General features: G+C 41.1%; 1 protein-coding gene across 2 annotated transcripts in view; it reads left to right on the top strand.

Moving 5' to 3' along the window:
* The first annotated feature begins 1,306 nt into the window (after nt 1-1,306).
* Nucleotides 1,307-19,993, top strand: part of ptprn2 (protein tyrosine phosphatase receptor type N2) — a 127,486-nt gene continuing 108,799 nt past the window's right edge. For both annotated transcript variants that reach the window (XM_044023795.1, XM_044023789.1), the window contains exons 1-2: nt 1,307-1,641; nt 19,419-19,469. In XM_044023795.1, coding sequence (XP_043879730.1) covers nt 1,557-1,641; nt 19,419-19,469 — 136 coding nt within the window. In that variant the 5' untranslated portion in view covers nt 1,307-1,556. The remainder of the gene's footprint in view (nt 1,642-19,418; nt 19,470-19,993) is intronic.

Raw genomic sequence — 19,993 nt, 5'->3', positions numbered from 1 at the left:
AATAACCAACACATTAATCAATTATAGAAACGATTGTTGGTTGCAGCCCTACATCCATTCTTCTTTCTGTTCTTTACCAAGACTTTATATTGTGAACATTGCAGGACAACACTATCTGTTTTCCTCTAGTGCATTTTGAGGCAGATATAGGTATGACTCATAAATCAAACCTATGTAAATCCTAGTGTTTTGAGTAGTTTTTTAGGACAATAACAAGCCTTCAAGACCTTTAATCATATACTGTACGTGGTAGAGTTTTATTCTCAAGCTTTCCTGTAATGAGGTAGATAGAAACATACTTAATCCCACAGGGAAATGCAAATTTCCAGGGGCTCAGTATAGTAGCAGTTGAGAAATACAAATAGAAAAGCACAGCACAAGTCAAATGGGGTATAAAAATATAGAAGAAATGTACATGTAGACAGAAAAAGATAAAAAAAAAACTAATTGTGTTATTTACACCAAACCAGTATCACTCTTGTTTTGTTTTTTTAACCTTAAGATGGCAGTAAAATCGCAAATGGATTAATATTCATTTGTACGGAAGCATATTGTATTCACCCATTATTTAATTTTTTTATGGGGTCTGTTTTTACATGAATTCTTTAATATGTTAATATTTTATTTAATATGTAAATTGAGTTTGTTTTTTTCTCCACACACTCTTGGGGGGCCCTGTGGTGATCTGGGTGCCCCAAGCAGCCTCTTGGTTCACCTATGTCTTGGGCCGGCTCTGTTGCTCTGCTCTAACACAACTGATTCAAATGAATGGATAATTATCAGGTTATTTTTTTTAATGATGATGAGCTGAGCATTTGAATCAGGTGTGTTGGAGCAGGGCAACACCTAAAACATGGAGGGCAGGAGTCCCTGAGGACCAGGATTGATGTACAAGTATGCGAAATTTTTGATAAAATATCTAAAATACTACATGTTTTGACACATTTTTGGTGATAACATGATATCCGTGTTACTTGTAAATCTGAATTTGGAGCTGCATGTTTATTTTTTCCCCCCACTCAAGATGACGAGATGAATCAATCATGAACTTCCTGTTTGGGGTATTATTGTTCTCGTTTTGTTGGTGTCGCCTTCATGGCTTCCGGGCTGTAATCATTCACTTCTCCTGTCTCATCTTTCTCCTCCATCAGTCCACCCGTCCATCCATCCATCCATCCCTCTGTGCTGGGCGCTGTTGTTGCACGCTGCTCTCATCATCATCACCATCATCATTTTCCCTCCTTCACCATGTGTGCGTGTTTGACGTCAGTAAGTTAGGAGGGGCTCTTCCTCCTCCTCCTCCTCCTTCCTCCTCTGAAGAGCTGATGCTGTTTGTGGTGCTGAAACAACGCCTGTATTGTGTTTTGCGCGTTTCCAGCCTCTGCGCGTCCTTCACCGCTTCTCTCCTTTTGAAAGTCATGCTTCTGTAGAGCGACTGTCGTGCGAGAATCACCGCTCACCTGAGAGTCAGACATGCTGCTCTAGCGCTGAGGTGTGTGTGTGTGTGCGTGTGTGCGTGTCATGGATCAGTAGTGTTGTGTTGAGGCAGGAGCGGTATGGACTCTCGGCGCTGTCCCATCCTCTTCGCTGCACTGGCTCTCAGCCTCTGCTCCTCACCTGCGCTCTCCGACAGGAAATTTGGTAAGCATTTTGTTTATTAATTTATGCATTCATTCATTCATTCATTCTAAATCAACACTACACTCTCTCCTCTTTCCCTCAGTCTTTCATCTCTTTGGTGCTCAGTCTGTGGGGTTGGTCTTTTCCCCAAACATCTTCTGTTCTCTTTGCAAAACTTTGCACAAATATCGCAGCCTTTATTCTCAGGTCGACGTGACCTTGTTTGTGCATTTGCTAGAACTTGTCATGGTGCAGCAGTCCATATGAGAAAAGTTACATAATCTGTCAGGCCCATGCACACACGCACACACACACACACCATGTTGCCAGTTGGTGTCTTCATATCCATATGTTTCAAGCCTAATTTTGTGTGTGTGTGTCTATGCTGATGCAACCTGCTTTTGGGTCAACTGGGAATTGAACTGTGAACCTTGGGGAGCAAGTGGCTAAACACCTATACCGGGCCACACCCAGCTTTTTTTTTCTTTTTTCTTTTTTTAACACCTAACTCTACCAGAGTCATCTAAACAAACAATTACCTCGTGAGCTTCACCTGTATGTTATATCTTTAGCAATCAGAGCAGCCAGTGGCTGATAGATGCTGTCCACACCTGTAACTTTTCTGCACCAAAATATCTCAAACAAACAAGACTAATGCTATAACATTTTACGTGTAGTGTAGTAAATGCGTAGAAGTTTGTATTTCAATGGGCCATTTTAATGATGTCATCTGCTGTGTACCGTCTCTGGTCTCCCTAAGTATTCAACACTCGTAGTGACCCAGTGTGTTGTGTGTGCCACTAAGGATCACAACTAGTCTGTAATTATTTGCACACATGCACAGCGGAACCAAAGGAAACGACAAAAAAACCCACAATGACATACTGTGCTTTTAACTTAACAGTTACAACAAACAGAGGACACCACTGCCTGGGTTTGTCCCATGTTAACGTGACAGTGCAAGATGACAGCCTTCATAAACCAAGCATATATATATGTATAAATAAATAAAGGGTTATTCTAAGATTTCAAAAAACATTTTGACATGTTCAAACACTTATATAATCATACTTATCGGTGGTATAACCCATTTCTACCATCAGACTCTCCTAAATGTTACACACTGGACCTTTAAAATAAAGTTTTGGACGAAAAATGCTTAAGCGTGCACAAATTAAAGTAGTAATTTAATAATAAAAACAAAGCTTAAAAAAAGGGGGCCACTGGATGTTATTTTTAACCCACTCAGATACACGCAATACTACGATCATGCACAAAAACGTCACATTGTTTTATGGTTCCGGTGCACACCAAATAACTCGACATGCCCTAAAGGAGCATGCAGTATTAAATCCAGTTAAATATTTAATAATATTGCCTGAAAGACATCTCTCATACAGCCCTGATTCATTGTCAGACTTGGCCAGGTTATATATTTTTTTCATTACCCTTGGTTTGTTCTTCAATCTCTGCCGCAGACAAAAGTATGGCACGTGTCCAAGTCATGTAGTGAAACCTTTGAGACCACTGTGTCTATTTTGTTAGGACAGATCCAGATTAAAGGATTCATTTTACTACTTTGGCCAGGGGTGTGTGTGTGTACTTTCCAGCTCCAATTTGCACTTCTGATCACACTTACCAGTTCACGATCGGCGGCCGGAAAACACAGACACGACAGTATAAAGTTTATAATGAGCAAGTGGCAAATATAGGTCTCAGGCTGGCACTGGAGCTCTGTGGTGATTCATGCAGGCTCTGAGCTGCATCATATCGTTTATATTTAGAACGAGAGGGTGGCTGTGTTTTTTTTGCATCGTGCGTAATATGCACACACACACACAGCATACGGAAGTAGTTCATGTAAATGGAATACAGTGATGTTATCTAGTGCACATGAGCTTTTCCTGCAACAACACGCCTGAAAACAGTCTATTAATATCACCTGTACTCCCATAGACTATTAGGTTGCAAACATAGTGAAATGCGATAGCGCAGGACCTGCTGTTTTCATCATGGACGTTTTTCTTATTGGAATATGTCTAATTTATGCTTAGACTACTTGTGAATGAAGCACTTCTTACTCCCCAGTGTAGGCCTGTCATTGAATTTTTAGTATGCTGGTCTCTGTGTGTGTGTGTGTGTGTGTGTGTGTGTGTGTGGAAGTCTCCATTGTCAAGAGTGTGGCTCAGAGTTCGAGATGATTATTATTTTTAATGAGTCCCCGTGTGGATTATGCTGTGAAAATGGAAGGCTTTGGATCAAGGTGTGGTGTTAGAGGAGCACCGTTCTTTCCCCTAAAGGGGAAGGTCCAAATCAGCCCGGACAGTCATAACAGAAGGCTTTAAAGGTCTGTGAAAATCTGTTGCATAGTTATCTGCCAGTCTGACAAATTGACAAATGAAAGGTGCGGTGTGTAATACATTCATGGCGCGTTTCCACTATAAGGTCTAGCTCAGCTCCTCAACGTGGGCAGGGTCTATACACAACACAAGCTAGTGATGCAGAAGCAAAGCAGTTGTTTTCGGTGTAACGGAATCATTAGAATCAGTTAATTAAAAAGATGAGTTCACTACTTCCTTCCGGGCGCAGACTCCGTCTGACACAGTCACTGAGCTGAAATGTGACTGAACGGGTTGTTGTTTCACGTTCGCTGGCTTTCCTCACTAAATACCACCAGACTCCTGTTAAACATTGACATTTGAGACATGCCTTTGCTAAATGTTGGAGAGTAACGCATGTTTTCAGGATTTTTAAGTCTTTTTAACTGATCTACAGTTCACCATTGTTGGGTTCGATTCTGTTTTGGTGACTCTTCCAGTGACGACACTCTCTGACCGATCAGTGGCCGGCAGTCTGTAGATATCGCATTTTTAGTATCAAATGAAAGCAAAAATCGACTTGTGCTAGAACTGTGTAGTGGAAAAGCGTCACGTATCAGTGAAGCTGAATATTCCTCACCTCTCTTGGAGTGTGTTGGAGAACCTATGTAGCCTTCAGCTAACATGAAAACTTGAACGATGTTCAGTTTGTCCATTGTGGTCCAGAATGGCGGCCTCCAAAGATTATTTACTTCCATTTTCCCCTGTGGACTTTTAAACTTCCTTAATTTCACTTCTGTCCTAAATGCATTCAACCTTTTATAGTGTAGGTCACACCTGCCTCACATCATTTATCGTCTCTCTAACACTTTGCGGTAAACTGCCATAAAATACAGTATGTCGACGTGCTCTGTGTGGTCACCTTCATTCTGCTGTGACGTCTATGCGGTTGTTTCCTTGGCTCTGGACTCTGCTCGAGCCATTAAAAAGAACAAAACAGGGCCCGGGTGGTTTCACATACTTTCCCTGTGCTTAACTGATTTCACGTACACTGAGACCAGTGGCTTCAAGTGAGGTATTCAAAGGCATGTCTAATTATTAGCCAGGCTGTTATTCCAATACCAATTTCACTAAAAAACAGTTAAATCTTAATTTTGTCATTAAATAAACACTGGAAGGCAGATGTTTATTTTTCCGTTTGAATAGTTCCTTCACTGACTACTAGTGGAAAAACCTGTCGAAATTTACCTTGCACATGTACACTGAACACCTTGCGAGCAGTGTTGCTATCAGACCTGTCATTAAAATTCAGTTCAGCCTCCTTATTCTGTTTGCAGAGGGCTGCTTGTGTCCTGAATTCCAATAACGACAGTCTGCTAACTAGACTGGCAGCCATTTTACCTCTGCAACTTCATGTTTTGTTAGCGAGACACGTGTACTTTCTCACGCCGAGCAGATGCTGCATCACCTAACAAAGAGAAATATCATTCCAGTGCAATACAATTTAATAGCTTTTTGGAATTGCTCTCAGGAAGCTGTTTAACACGATTCTAATATTGTGTTCCCAAATGTGAGCCTGTGTGACCGTGGTAATGGCTGAAAACAACAATAAAGGGAGATTTGTTTAGAATTCAGTTGAGCAGCACAATACAATGATATCAGGTAGAGCTCTCCCAGTTTGGAAAACATTCTATTTGCTGCATATTTGGTACACAAACCAGCATATTTTTATGTTTTATACCATCCCTAGAAAGTTAAATCCAAATTTGTGACTCATTTTGTAATCATATGTGTCTCAATCGTCATTATTTTTGCTCATAATTCAGCCTTACGCTGTATTTATAGTTTTGACCTTTGTGGACTTGCTGCTGCTGCCATTATCAATATCTTTTATTTAATTTTTTTTCTCCTTTTCTCAGCTCTGAGCACAAAAAATTCCACGTGTTATTGTGGATTGTGTGTTTATGATAGAGTTTGTACATAAAAGCTGTGTTGCTGAGTCTTTTCATTTCGTCTGGCTATCGGCAGCCGTCGCCTAATATTCCCAGACATGTTAAATTTGATTCATAGACAGCTGAGCTCCATCTATTTTGCCACAGGCCGCCTGTCAGACCACAGGTATCACGACTGAATGGCGATATCTAATCTCACAGTCGGTATAAATCATCCGAGAGGATTGAGATGTTTTCCAACAGCCAGGATTATGAAATTGGGTGTATATCCAGGTGGGAATAGACATGCTGCCACACTGGATGTGGTTTGTTTTTTATCATATACGTTGTGTGGTTTGTGTTGTCATATTTCTACCTCAGTTGCTAGGACACTCTGCTTCTCCCAGGGCACCACAGTGCTCACTAGGTACGATGGGGCTTTTCTGTTCTTTTCATACCAGCAGTGCACAGGCAAATCAATGTATGTGACTTAGATAGTGTTTTATATACATGATCATAAGCTCATCTCACATCAACCATATTAGCAGTAGACTGGAGCCAACGAACCAGCAGTTTAAACACTTCATACACCCATTCATCAATATAATTTGAACCTTGAGTCTTATGCAGTGAACTGAACTATACCAGTTCCTTTTAGAACTCTGCCAGAATGCACACTGAAACCAAATTATAATTTAAAGCTTCTGAAACACTTCTTGTTGAAAGCCCCTGCTACGATGCATCCCACCCCTTCCTGTCTGGTCTTTCGTCAGCGGAGAAGAGAGAGTGTGCAGTTCTGTCGATAGTGACTCCATCGTGTCAGAGAACACCTCACGTTATCCTAGTGAATTGTGTATAAAGCCTTGTTGTTGTTTGTACAGGGCAGTTTGGAATGGTGCTTCTTGGTCTGGCTCGTGTTTCTACCACAGTGTGTGTGTGTGTGTGTGAGCCAGATGGCGATTGCAGCGTCAGCTACGTAAATATTGTGATGTCATAGCAATCTGACACGGAGTAGCCTGCCAAAAAGTTCCATGCGTGGAGGACATCCAACATTTTGTGTTCCTTCCTCTTGGCGTGTGGCTGTTTTTATCACAAGAAGAAGAAGAAGAAGAAGAAGAAAAGTTTTGTTTCAAGTGATGATTCTCACACAACTTCATTCATTGATGGCGATCAGGGCACGAGGAGGATTAGAAACTGATTACAGACTATCGCTTTAAGTAAAAACTTATCTACGACGTCTCACACTTTCCATACCAGTGGCTTTGTTATGTCCTTATCACTCATGCACGAGAGGCATCTTGACTGGACTGATAAAGGGTCAGCTTGAGGCCGCTAACGTTCGGCGATCAGTCTAAACTCCATAAACACTTTGAGGATATGGATTAGAAGTCTCTCTAGAATTAATAAAGGCTCGGAGTCATCCAGTAGGTGGTTTAAGTGTTTATAAGACGGCATTTTATCGTGCAGTTCATCCCCTCTGCACACAGGATGGTTAAATGAGCATTTGGTGTGTTAATGGGAAAGCCTGCCCCCCCCCACACCCCCCACAAATTTAATAACATCAGCAGCTGCAGCTGCAGCATTCAGCGTGCTGTGTAATTTATTTAACAGTGAGATTTTCTGCTGTCATCTGTTGCTGAATGTAATATAAGCCCATTGATTCTTCCTTATAAACAGCACACAGTGTAATAAACAGCCTCATCTCGGCTGCATTGAAGCAGCATAGAGTACAGCTGTTGCAGCCCCCTTTTTTTTTTTTGCCATTTGGTTTCACATGAATTTTAGACTGATAAGCTATTCATGTGTCGCTGTGTTTTGGATTCACTTGGGGAAGATGGGATTTCTGACTTAAAAGTTGCAAGTGTGTCGAGGACAGATCTTCAGTGAAATTGTCACTAAGCGGGCTGTTTATTTCCTGCCTTGGGACGCTGCCACGGCTGGTGTGATAACAGACAAAGTGCAGTGTTTCTTTGTGACTCAACAGATGCTCGGAGGAGTGCGTCGGCTTTGAGTGTTTATTGAGACGAGCGGGTGGGAGCAAAGTGGCTGGCTGTGCCGCGTCTCACCCCACAAATGTCAGTGGCTCTTGAGAGAGGAAGGAAGTCAGAATTGTGTCAAGTGGATGCATCAAAGCGATCCGTCTCTTTAGTCTCCAGTCCTGCTCCAGTTCAAGGTGAACCTCGAAAGAAATTCTGGGTCAAGGAGGAAGTCTGCCACCAGAGAGGCAAGGCAGGTTGTGTGACATTTTCCCTGTTTTTCTTTGTGCGCCATAATGTAGCATTAAATCACATTTTCAGAGGAGGTCTTTTAAATTGCAAGAATATGTTGTGTTACAGTTTTCCCACTTGCGCATTTTCCATGTGCTCCTTGAACTCTGTGGCTCACACTGTGACAGAGTGTGAAAAAAAAATCTGCAGTTATTAAAAGGAGGATCAAACATCTCCGTTGTGTCTTTTCATACCTATTTCATTTGGTCAAATGAAATGGTGCTGGCAGAGGCAGCAGTCACAGGGTCACCTCCATGTTGTTGAGCCTGTGATTTATAATGAGGACAATAAACCCTGTAATGAGGATTCCGAGGGCTGCAAGTTCAGCACCAGGATTAATCTATACCACCATCTCAGCTGTGATCAAAGCAGCTCGGTCTCACGTTGATGCTGATAAATATTCCAGACCGTTTCTCAGTGCAACAGGAAAACAAAATGACTGCCCGGTGGAGGCAGGGCAGAGGAGAGGTGGAGGTTTCTCCTTTCTTTGTCACTAAAGTCGTGTTTCCATTGTGGAACACTTGGGTTTGATACAGTACGGTGCGGTTTAGAACCCTAAAACCCTGGGTTGCATAATCAGCTGCCTGTCGTGGGTCTTATTTCACCCATACCGTACCATTACCTTGGGAAACCAAGGGAAAGCTACCCAAAAATGGAACTGAAAAAAATACGTATCAGACTGTTCTACTGACTAGAAACAGGTCATATCTGTTGACCTTTGTCCTCTGTGAACAAAAGATTTGTGACAAATCTGTTTAGTTTGGAGCTCTAATGAAGCTCCAAAAGCTACTTAGGTGATTGGCTGCCAATATGGCCAATATGCATTCGGGCCCTTCCTTTGTCTTTCTTCCCTCTTGTTGTATCATTACTTTCAGAGGCAGCTTAGAAAGGCTTATGGCTTTATGAGAAAGTATCATCTTAATGTTCGATGACCCTTTTGAAGCTGCACTAATCAACAATCGAATATAAACAAAGGGGTCAAATGACACACTGTTGTGAGTGAGTGTTCTTCTGTGTCTGCTGGTTGTGTAAATAAGCAACTGTCTGCCAGCACTTGGCAACAGCTTTCTGCTGAGTCCTCAGAGGTCCACTATGGACGCTGTGATGTCAACGTTGTCGTCCAGCCAGATGGGGACATACATTTTGTGACCATGCAGACGATAACTTTGGATGTTTGCTTTGTAGGTCATACAGCTGCACACATCTGTACAACACAAGCAGAACTGTGTAATGACTCCGCATTAAGGTATTGAGTTTGATATTCATAACGAGCAGTAAAAGCATGATTTCCTTGAAAAGTGAATTCATAATTAGTGTTAGCAGTTATCCTACCATTATGCTTAGTATAATCTCCATTAGCTACGCCCTAAAGCATGGCTCGTCTTCCCGGCGTCCACATTAAAAACATACATTAAATACTCTTATTATATTAAATAACACTTAAGACTTTAGTTTATTTATCCAGGATGTCCAGAAATCTTGCACACATTTGTACAGAGTGAACAGCCTAGAACTAGTCTGGCCGCCCTCTTCTGTAGAGTTTGATGTGTGATAATGGTAAAAATCAATACTTTGCCACATATGAATGGGAAGAAATTGGTTCGTGTTTGCACAGAAATTAAACAAGCGGAAATTATTGGTAAGGCTCACTCATTATTCTAACCCACTTCAGACTGTAAATACATTAAAGGAAGATTTGTAGATTTTCTTCAAGCTACAATAGAAGCATTTCCCTGAGGCCGTTATTAGGAGCAGGTAAATACAGGTTCATGCTTAAGTGGTTTGCCAAATGGACCTTTATTTGCATTAAAACAACCCAAGATACTCCAGCAGTTTCAGTTCGGAGCTATAAAAATCCTGATAAGCCGCAGAAATGACAACAGGAATGTTATTTCCCCTGAATTTGCATCCCCCCGCTGGCTTTGCTTCTTCAGGAAAAACACTGTAGCGTTGCGATAACCTGCACTTTTAAATGAGGTTCAAATGGTTCTCATAAGAGTTCAGGCTTTTACTTCATCTGGACGACTCGAGATTTCCCTCAGGGCCAGGTTGTGTTGGTTCAATCTGAGCTCTTCAGCACATTAGAAAGACGAGGCTTAGCTGTTCGACTCGCTCTGGTTCTGCACTTCAATTCCCAGTAACACCTCAGAAGAGGGGGGGGGGGAGAAAATCAAATGTCTGAATCATTCAGCACGGGTCAGTGAAAAAGGTCAAGCCGACCTATTTCTGGGCGCCCGGTTGCCACAGTGACACTGCCATCTTTAATTCATAGTTGCTGTCGCCTGGGGCTGGCAGCTGAGTGAGTGAGAGTGACCTGGAGTCCTGCGAGAAATTCTCTGGAAAGTTGGTGAATAATGTTTTTGGCCACACTTGTCTGGTGGTCAGGTGGTTCCATGTCGGGTTTCCTCTTCAATCAAAGTGACCTCAAAGCCCCTTCATGTCCTGCTTTTAGCTCCCGCTAATTATTGCGCTGTAATTCCGCGAAATAACTGCCAGATGCTGAAAGTTATTCTGGAAAAATTGACAAAAGCAATTTAGTCACGGGATAATTTTCAGCAAAAAAGAGTCCAGACGGACATTTTATGGCTTGTTAAAGGGTTAAAGTGCTGTCATTTTTCAGTATGACTCTGCAGTTTAAATCTTTATCTTACCTCACATGTTAGTTGTGTCCTGTCGAAAGGCAACAAAACTTCAAACATCAATCAACACATTTAATCTTGTGTCTTTAATCTGTAGTTAAAGACCAGCTGATAATTGTGGCTTTTTATGATATACAGACAATTTATATCAAGCCTGTCGTCTCTTTCTAAGAAAGCTTTAGACCTAAATGGTCCTATTTCTTCTGTATATAATAGTAATACCATTAAAATGAAGATAATAAACCTTATCAGTCACTTAAAGGACTGTGATACACTCAGTTTCCTTGTGAAATGTGGGTGAACAAATGCCACAGACGTCCTCAGACACGGGCTGCACCAGCTTCCTGTCATGTACTGAGTATATAGACGAGCAGTACATTGTGGACTGTGCGAAATGTTGGGAGGATAATGATAAACTAACCTTTGCTGAGCTGCTGACATGTGACATGCAGCTCTTGACAAGAACAGACCTTTTGGGGCGGAGGAAAGCCGCGGGCCATGTTTAATTTTAGCAGGAGAGCAGCCTTAATGACACAAGCTGTTTGAATGTGTGGACATGGTGTCAAGCTGACGCTGATTTGCTTGCAGGTGATGTTCCTCTCTGCTATCCCTGCTCCTGCCATGCTCCCCTTTTTCAATTTGCACTTTTATTGTCACTGCACTGTTAAAAATTGACTTTTTTTTGGACGTTAGTACAACGTGTGTGTGTGTGAAAGTGATTCCCGTGTCCTTGGTTGCAGATTATAATTACAATAGAAGATAAATCTGTGGCCACAGAGAGCGAATGAAACATGTCCTTAAATGCGGCACACTGTGGGAGTGGCTGTGCTCGCTGCCAGCCTCGCAGCAGCCTCCTTGGCCCCTCAGACATCACAGATGGTATCGCAGCACTGGCCAAACACCTGTGAGGGGAACCTATGACTAAATCTCTGACCACTTGTTCAGCCTTGGGCTTTGCTTCATCAGGACATATTTAATGGGGCAAGCAAGGTCAGCCAATCACGGCCAGTGTTTGAGACGCACACAGGCAGCTCCTCCAGACGTGTCGTCAGTAAATGACTTGATGATGTACAGGTCAAAACGATCAGTCATTATTATGATTGGATTATGTTCTCATTAGATATTCTCAGTTGTTTTCACCTAAATGAGCATTTCCCTTAAAAAAACAAAAAAGATCCTCCTCTCTGATTTTGCCTTCTTAACTTCAGCTAAATTCAGCTTGAGATGAATTGTGTGTGTGTGTGTGTGTGTGTGAAAACAGTTAATTGTTTTGAAATTGAAATCATGATATAAAAACAGTGCTAATAGCAAATCGCAAAGGCGGCAAGTTCCTGCAAATTGAGCCACAAGTGAATAACATAATTAGCTCAGTGTCAGAGACTGTTTACTGCGAGGACCTATTATTCTCCTATTGGAATTTTTTATAGTTTCATTTTTTTGACATAGTCTTAGCTTTTCAGATAATTGTTATTTGATCATTTCATATATTTATGCCAATTGAAAAAAACAAAAGAAAAAAACGGAATCAGACCGTGTCTAAGAAGTCAACGTAGTCTTTAGAAGCGTTGAGTTTTGCGACTTGATCAAAATTGTGTCCACATATGTGATGATTTATTGTTTATTTTCCTCTAAATGGAAACATGCATTCATTCTTTGTGTATCCTCCAAATGCGGGTCGCGGGGGTCGACGGTGCCAATCCCAGCTGACATAGTCTGTCACAGGGCCACACAGAGACAAACCTAAATGGGAAAAAAATCAGTTATATGGTCTTTTGAAAATTAGAATATGAAGTGGACTGATTTTTGAAATGTTGTGTCCTCAGTGAACTTTATGTGGGCTAGAGTAAGTGTTTTGCAATTTGTTTTTTGTTTTTTTAAACCAGTGGTGTCGCCTTAATGTGAGTCATATATCAGTTCTTACCTGCTGGTTAGAATCACCCTGCAAACCAGACGACTAAGTAAGATTGTACTACATATTTGTTGGAAACAATCTGACTTTAAAAGACCATTAATATCGAAAATTGTACCAAATGGTTCAGGTCTAGTGTGTGTGCACTTGTATTTGTGACCTCATCAGGACCTTTTCTGGCATCAGGACCAATAAGGCATATTTCATACACAAGGGCACCTTCATCTTCTTTACATAAGAGCAAAATAACATTTAAAAATGTTGGAAACATGATACAAACCCAATTTACTTAAATAAAGCGGTACAGAGTAATGACGAGAATGAAAGAAAAGGAAAAGTTTGACTAAAATGGAGCATAAAATGTGATCCTTCAGTTCATTTATTTAGAATAAATATTAAAATAATGCAGATTAAAAGTGCAGAAGATTCATAAGCATACGAAAAAAGCAGTGTTTTTAACCTGCACTAATTAAAAAGTCAAATTTCAGTTGCCCTTGTAGTCCTCATGGAGACCAAAACCTAGTCCTGATGAACTGGTTAAATTAAGGGCATAAATCCTTTGTTTATACACCATGCAAATGTGTAGAGTCCTTAAAAGGAGAGCTGCACAAACCTGTGTGTGTGTGTGTGTGTCTGCATGTGTGCATTGGCGCATATACACTGCTGCTGCTTACTTATACAACAGGTTGCAGGTTAGTTGTAATATGGCATGTTTGCAGGGCTGTTTCTCTGCCGCAGAGCTGTGGACTGGAGCCTCAGAGGTTCAGGTCACAAGTAACTGACTGAGGTTCATTTATCTGCGCGTTTACATTAACTTCTGGAAGAGTCTTTATGCAAAGCTGCTGACTGCATCTAATTACTGTAACAAAAACAGGCTAATGAGACTAAATTCCCCAAGATGTCTGGAACACAACAGTGCACAGTGTATCATTAGTATATTCCATCATCTCCTGGGAGCAACAGAACTACCGCTGTATGAGAGTGAACTGACCCAACTGACGCTTTTATTGACCCCCCCCAGAAATCTCCCTGCATACTGGATTTGTGAATTAGGCCACACGATGTCTATTTTGGGAGGAAAAGCTACGGCAAATTCGGAGCATCTGTTGTCAGCTCTCACACCTCGAGTCACTACTGGATTTCATAATTGATTAATGTGACACTTTTCACATGAAGGCAACCGCAATTTATCATAGTCTCACGTCTGACTGCAGGGAAGTCGTGTTTTTGTGTGACTTGTCTTTAAATAGTCGAAAATATTGTGTGCTTTGGGGGAAGCTTCCCTGCTATTGTTTGTGATTATTCAATGTAGTGATTGACAGACAGAGTAACAGGGCTGATATGTACTTTTAAGTGTATTCATTTTATGTAACATTGACCAGATATAATCTGGTTACAATTTAGTTGATTTTGTATTCTTTTGCAAATCTGTGGGCTTTGGACTGGTCTTAAATGAAGCTTAACCATCACGAAATTGACATTTATTGAATTTTTTGACGTCATAAATTAGAAGAAAAGTAGTAAATTAAACAATATCAAATGTGTTGTCAGTCAACGCTGTGCAGGTTGACTCAGCAGCTTTTTTGTGTGAGCATGTTCATATAGTAACGCTTTATATACAAAATAAGAAGGAAAAATAAAGCTCACATCAAACCGTTTGAGGTTTAATGATGACGATAATAATCCACTGGAAAAATAAAACACGGCATCTCTTCGTAACTAATAAGCATCATGTCCTCTACAGTGCATCCCCACTGAGACTGTGCTCGGCTCCACTGACAGTCATTGAAGAGCTGTCGTGATTGATTTCTAGAGAGGTTGACATGGTAACGGAGCATCGCCACTCAATAGTCAGTGTAGCACCTTTTGCAAAGCTCCTTTTTGTGTGTGTGTGAATGGTCTTGAATGGCCAGAATTACACGACACCGCACGGCTGTTCTTTGTCAGGTCGCTTCACTAAGATAAAAAAATCACTTTTTTTTTTAATCATGTTTCTTTCTCCATCACGACTCCAGCACCCCCAACCCCCCTTTTTTATTTATTTTTTTTTAAAGCTGGAGGTAATCAGCAGCATCCACTGTGATTGCATTTTAATTAAAAGGTGCCATTTTAATCATCTGGGGCCTTTATGTCGGTGAAAGGGAATGTGGCACTATCAATCCTGTGTTCCTGCCCATCACACACAAAACATGTGCACACAGTCACACACACACACACATACACACACACACACACAGTCTAACTAACCATGGTTGGCTGGTTGCTTCGTTAAATGCAAGGTTGTAATTAATATTGAGAGCTGACAAGGCCTCACAGAAAACTCTAAATGATTTAAGCAGGGAATTGATGAAGAGGGGAAGTTGAATGGATCGACACTAATTGCAGAGTGATGAGGTGCATGGTCAAGAGGGAACGTGTGTGGCTCCTCCAACTCGAGTGTAAACTCTAAATAAGTTTGTCCTGTACCGTAGTTTTGTTTCAGCTTTAAACATTTTAAGGTTTCTTTTATTTGGAAAGATTCGGCTATGCAATGAAGTGCAGTGATGAACACACTTCACCACAACAACGTGCAACGTACGTAAAATATTGCAATTTGAAATAAAGCATAGAACCTACTCACTTGCAAAATAGAAAATAAAACACACAAACATTCTGAGATTTAATAAAAACACTTTTACAAACACATCAACGACATCGGTAGAAAAAAATGTTTTTAATCACTACTAACCTCTTTATTTTAACACTGTGTCCTAAAACACAGATGCATAAAGCAAACATACACACAGCAAACATTAACCCACAACCTGTATTGCCGTTTATGTGGTCACTAGGGGGCAGCACAAAGGGCTTTTTAAATCAAACCTGACATTATTGCATCATAAATCTGACATGGACAACTCAGCAGACACAGACATGGAGTAAAACTAGCATGAGGTTGTGTTTGTGTCCATCTGGTGAATTTAATTTCAGTATCGACTCTAATCTTATAAACGTCTGACTCGATGCTCTGCTGAAATGCTCTGCTGTGTCTGCCGTTTGGTGATAAGCAGGAAGAATCCAGCGGCTTTCTTTATTTGTATTTATTCCTCCCTGTTGTTGCCGTGATGAGAGCAGTGAGAGCTGCAGGTTTAAAAAAAAACAAAAACCCGAGCTGACAGGTGCTAAAATGCTCTGTAGAGCTGGAAGGAACTGTGGATTTGTCACAGAGTGACCTATGTTTTGTTATACGTGCTATAACGTTGCTCTGTATTGTTTTGTGCAGAGGAGGTGTCAGCGTGGATCTGCTGTGGACGAGAAGCACAGAGAGAGAAACTCAGCAGACACACTCTGGATTTTTAGTGGTTAACCATTAGTGCTCACGTGGCGTGACTCTGTGCCACAGGTGCACCCATGGTAATTTGCGGTGGGAATAATACACATCTCCTTATATGGACATCCTGGGGGTGTGTGTGTATAGGTCACATGTTCAGGGTTTAAAATATTTGTTTCTTATGTGTTGTTGAGTCCAAGTTATGATTCATTTTATATGGCATTTTTAGAAGTAGTGATATAAAGAAGCAATTGTTGTGCACAAGTCACAAAATAGACCGTTTTTCTTTTCTTTTTGTTCTTAACAACAAGCAATGTGAACTTTGAACTGTGACGTATTTCCAAATTTCACGATTTAGTACTTTTTGCTCAGGTGTGTTTATATAGCTGCTGAAAATCAGATAGCCTAGGTTGTGCTGAAAAAAAAGGATATAAGACACTCTAAAATGCACATTCTTCTAGCCTCTGTATGTGCTGTACATTTTAACATAGAAATGGAAAAAAACAGCCAGAATGCTCTTTGTTCTAAGTGTTAATTACCTCTAAATGGAGCTGAAAAAGACAAAAAAAGCAGTATACAATGAGCAGTGAGCAGTTCTTCCAGTTCAGTTCAGGACATTGTGGCTTTTAGTTTTGTGCTGCAGAGCTGAGTGACCTTCCGTCTCTGTGATGATGCCTCACTCTACATCATTACACAGCCATTTCGCTGACATATTGAAGTCATTACTTCTAAAAGGTGTAATTTCATGAAATATGTCCTCCAGTCTGCATCGAAAATGGCCGCGTGTTGTCTCTACATAATCAAGATGCAAAGCCTCGAGTAGCTGCGGCAGACTGGAGAGGGAGAAATATGAGGAAACTCGGAAACAAAGTGTCTCGTCCCGATCGTCTGTCGTGTGTGTGTGTGTGTGTGTGTGTGAATTGATCAACAGAGTGTCTCTCCACCTGTCTGTCCTCATTATTAAAGGAGTCTGACAGAGGCGTCTCCTCCCACTCAGTCTGGTCTCTTATGCACGACCATGAGAAACTCGTTGCTGTCCATCGAGGACGCCGGGCCAAGAGGGCGCATCCATTTCCATCACTCCTTCTGATAAACGGAGGGAGGAAAATAAAGATAAAAGAGGTGAAGACACAGTACTGACGCTGTGTTTCACAAATTCTCTCTGTGTCGGTGGATCAGGGGTAGCATCTTTCAAAAGGAAGGCCACGGGTTTGATCCCCTGCTCCGCGAGTCTACATGCCAGTTAGGGCTGAACAATCATCAAAGTTTTATCAAAATCGCAATACGGCCGATATTTCCTAAAGCCAAAATGTATATCAAATTATATAGATGATGGATAGATAGTTTTTTATTTCAAACACGTGCAACATTTACAATAACATACATGTACATCTCGCCATTTGAAAATGAGTAGGCAGAAGTAAAAACTTATATGTTCCTACCCCATTCCTATAATATTTACAGTATTTTATACAACGTTCTTAATGTTCTCAGTACAACGCAACAATACGTCTGGCTGTCCTGGATCAAACTGCTGTTCTTCATTCTTATATGTATTTAAAATTTGTATTTTAAACAGATTTCTGTTTTTACTCTGCTAGAAATTACCATTTTAAATGGAATATTGTCCTGACCTGTACACATCAGTACTGTACATATTCTACAGACTGAAGAAAACATCTTAGTTTCTCACAAATATCATCATTTTCAATGTGTTTTTCAAATGAAAATGAGTAGAATTATGTAAAAATGACCATTCCCCAATATCACAAATTATACATCAATCAGAATTTTCGCTACATGAAGTTCCTTTTTTCGCTGTTTTCGCTGTCTTCATACACACAGAACCTACTCGCTGTAGTGTCAATGCCAGGCCTGTAGGTGGTGCTGTATGGAGCTGAGGCAGGGCCATCATTGATTTCCCATAAATAGCATTTTAGGGCTTCCAAACACAAACACCTGCTCCTTGAGGATAAAAAGCTGATACGATATAAAACTTTTTTATTCCCCTGAACTTGTGCTTGTCTCACAGGCCCTTAACCTTAAGTTTGTCCTGATGGCTTTGCCAGCAGCGTATGAACGCATGTTTTTGAATAACACACTTTGGTGTAAAGCAGCTTTGAGCGGACATCAAGTCTAGAATATAAAAATACACACTCTTTACCACTGAACTGTTTATGTTCCCAGTTTCTCATTTCTTGACTGACGCTGTGTATTACTGTGTCGGCACATTTCGACCCTGAAAGTGTCAAACATTGCATTCAGCTTACAAGACTTCAGCTTTTTTTTTCCACCCTGCAGAGATAACTTCTTTTTTTTTTTCCTCCTCTCAAAGCCGTCTTTTCCTGGAAATGTGTAAATGTGGCGGATCACCTGCGCATGTTGGCGAGCAGAACAATCAGTCCTCTACTCGCTGCAACTCCCACGTGTGAAATATGAACACAGGGAACAGCTACCCATAATGCTCTCTGCCATCTGTTCATTTATTAGTCTGGAACGCCTAGCCCTAGTCCAAGCGTTAAAGTTCATTAATATTCATACAACATTCATTTATGGAAACGTTGCCCGTGGAGTTGGGCTATTAGTGTCAGAGACAGGATAGGAGAAGTCACACTAATTGATGATTGATGGCTCTGCCATTAGCGGCGAGGCCCACAGCCAAAGTTAATGCAGTACTAAGCTGTACTTTTATAGAGTGGGATGATTTTGTGCAGCAGTTCAGTACATTTTCTCTACCTTCAGTTGTACGCTGTAGCTTTCCATTTATTGCTATTGTGTGTGTGTGTGTGTGTGTGTGTGTGAGAAGTGATTTGTTTTGTGCTGTCAAGACAGATGGAGGCAACAGCAACGTTGTGCTAGTAAAGCGAGTCGGCTGCAAGCGGTCGAAAAGAGTCTGTGAAGTGTTGATTATTCTGCAGCTCACAAACTTGTTCAGCAGTTTGATGGGATAAATGCTTCCTCCTCCTCTTCCTCCTCCTCGCCCCGCCCTGCGCACACAAACTCTCCCACAGTCTTCCAGAGCCTGTTCTCAGATGAAGGAAACTGTTAAGCAGGGGTTTCAAACTCAAATGACCTAAGGGCCACTGAGTGAGGAGTGAAAAAAGGTCCAAGTTTGAGGCATGCAACAAGAGCTTAAAATGATCTCACAATAATCCATCATTATGTCACAATAACAATATCTGAGGACTTTGTATAGATTTTCCAAATACGATTGTTTGTTTGATTTGGAATGATATATAGATCACAATAAAAAAAGTATATGTGATGTAAAATGATTCTGTAAAAAAACAAAACATACAGAAATGACTCATAATGATCAACATATATATGTATATAGATATATATATATTAATTTTTCAGTTTTAGGAAATCATAATTTGAGGAGCTCTTTGTTAATATTCTTTTTCCCTTCCTTGTTTTGCAGGTTGCCTGTTTGAAGACGAGCTCTGTACGCCATACGAGTTCTGCGTGAACGGTAAGTCACGTCCGCTGGCCACACATCATTATATTGAACATAAGCTTCGTGGTGTCAATCTAAAGCCCCGGTTGTATTTTGTTTTTTGTTTCTGTAGCTTCACGGTGAGTGGAGAGCTTTATAAACGTATAACTCATTTTATACAACACCAAGGCTTTTTGATCAATACCCAGCAGAATTACATACACCCAAACGGTCACGACCTCATCCAAAGCCCATCTCGTCCAAGAGGATGGAAGTGTCTGCGGTTGCCACGACAACGTGTCACCTGATGAATACGAGAGCGAAACGTCGGGGCCTCTATCCGCGGCACAGCGCTCAGTCAAATCACACAGCAGGCTTTCATTTTTGAAGAGAGCCCTGATAGCATGTCGATATTCAAGGATCGTCCTCGCGACGGAGCCACCGTGAAAGGTTAATGTATTCTGGCGCAGGAGATGAGGTTTTTAGGACACAGTGTTGTTGTTACAGGTGTACAGAGGACCTGTGTCTGTCCAGTGCATGTTTGATTCTGTCCTCAGTGG

The sequence above is a fragment of the Solea senegalensis genome, linkage group LG1, assembly GCF_019176455.1.
Source record: "Solea senegalensis isolate Sse05_10M linkage group LG1, IFAPA_SoseM_1, whole genome shotgun sequence".
Classification (NCBI taxonomy): Eukaryota; Metazoa; Chordata; class Actinopteri; order Pleuronectiformes; family Soleidae; genus Solea; species Solea senegalensis.
Note: the sequence above shows the minus strand (reverse complement) of the source record. Positions and strands in the feature narration are given on the sequence as shown.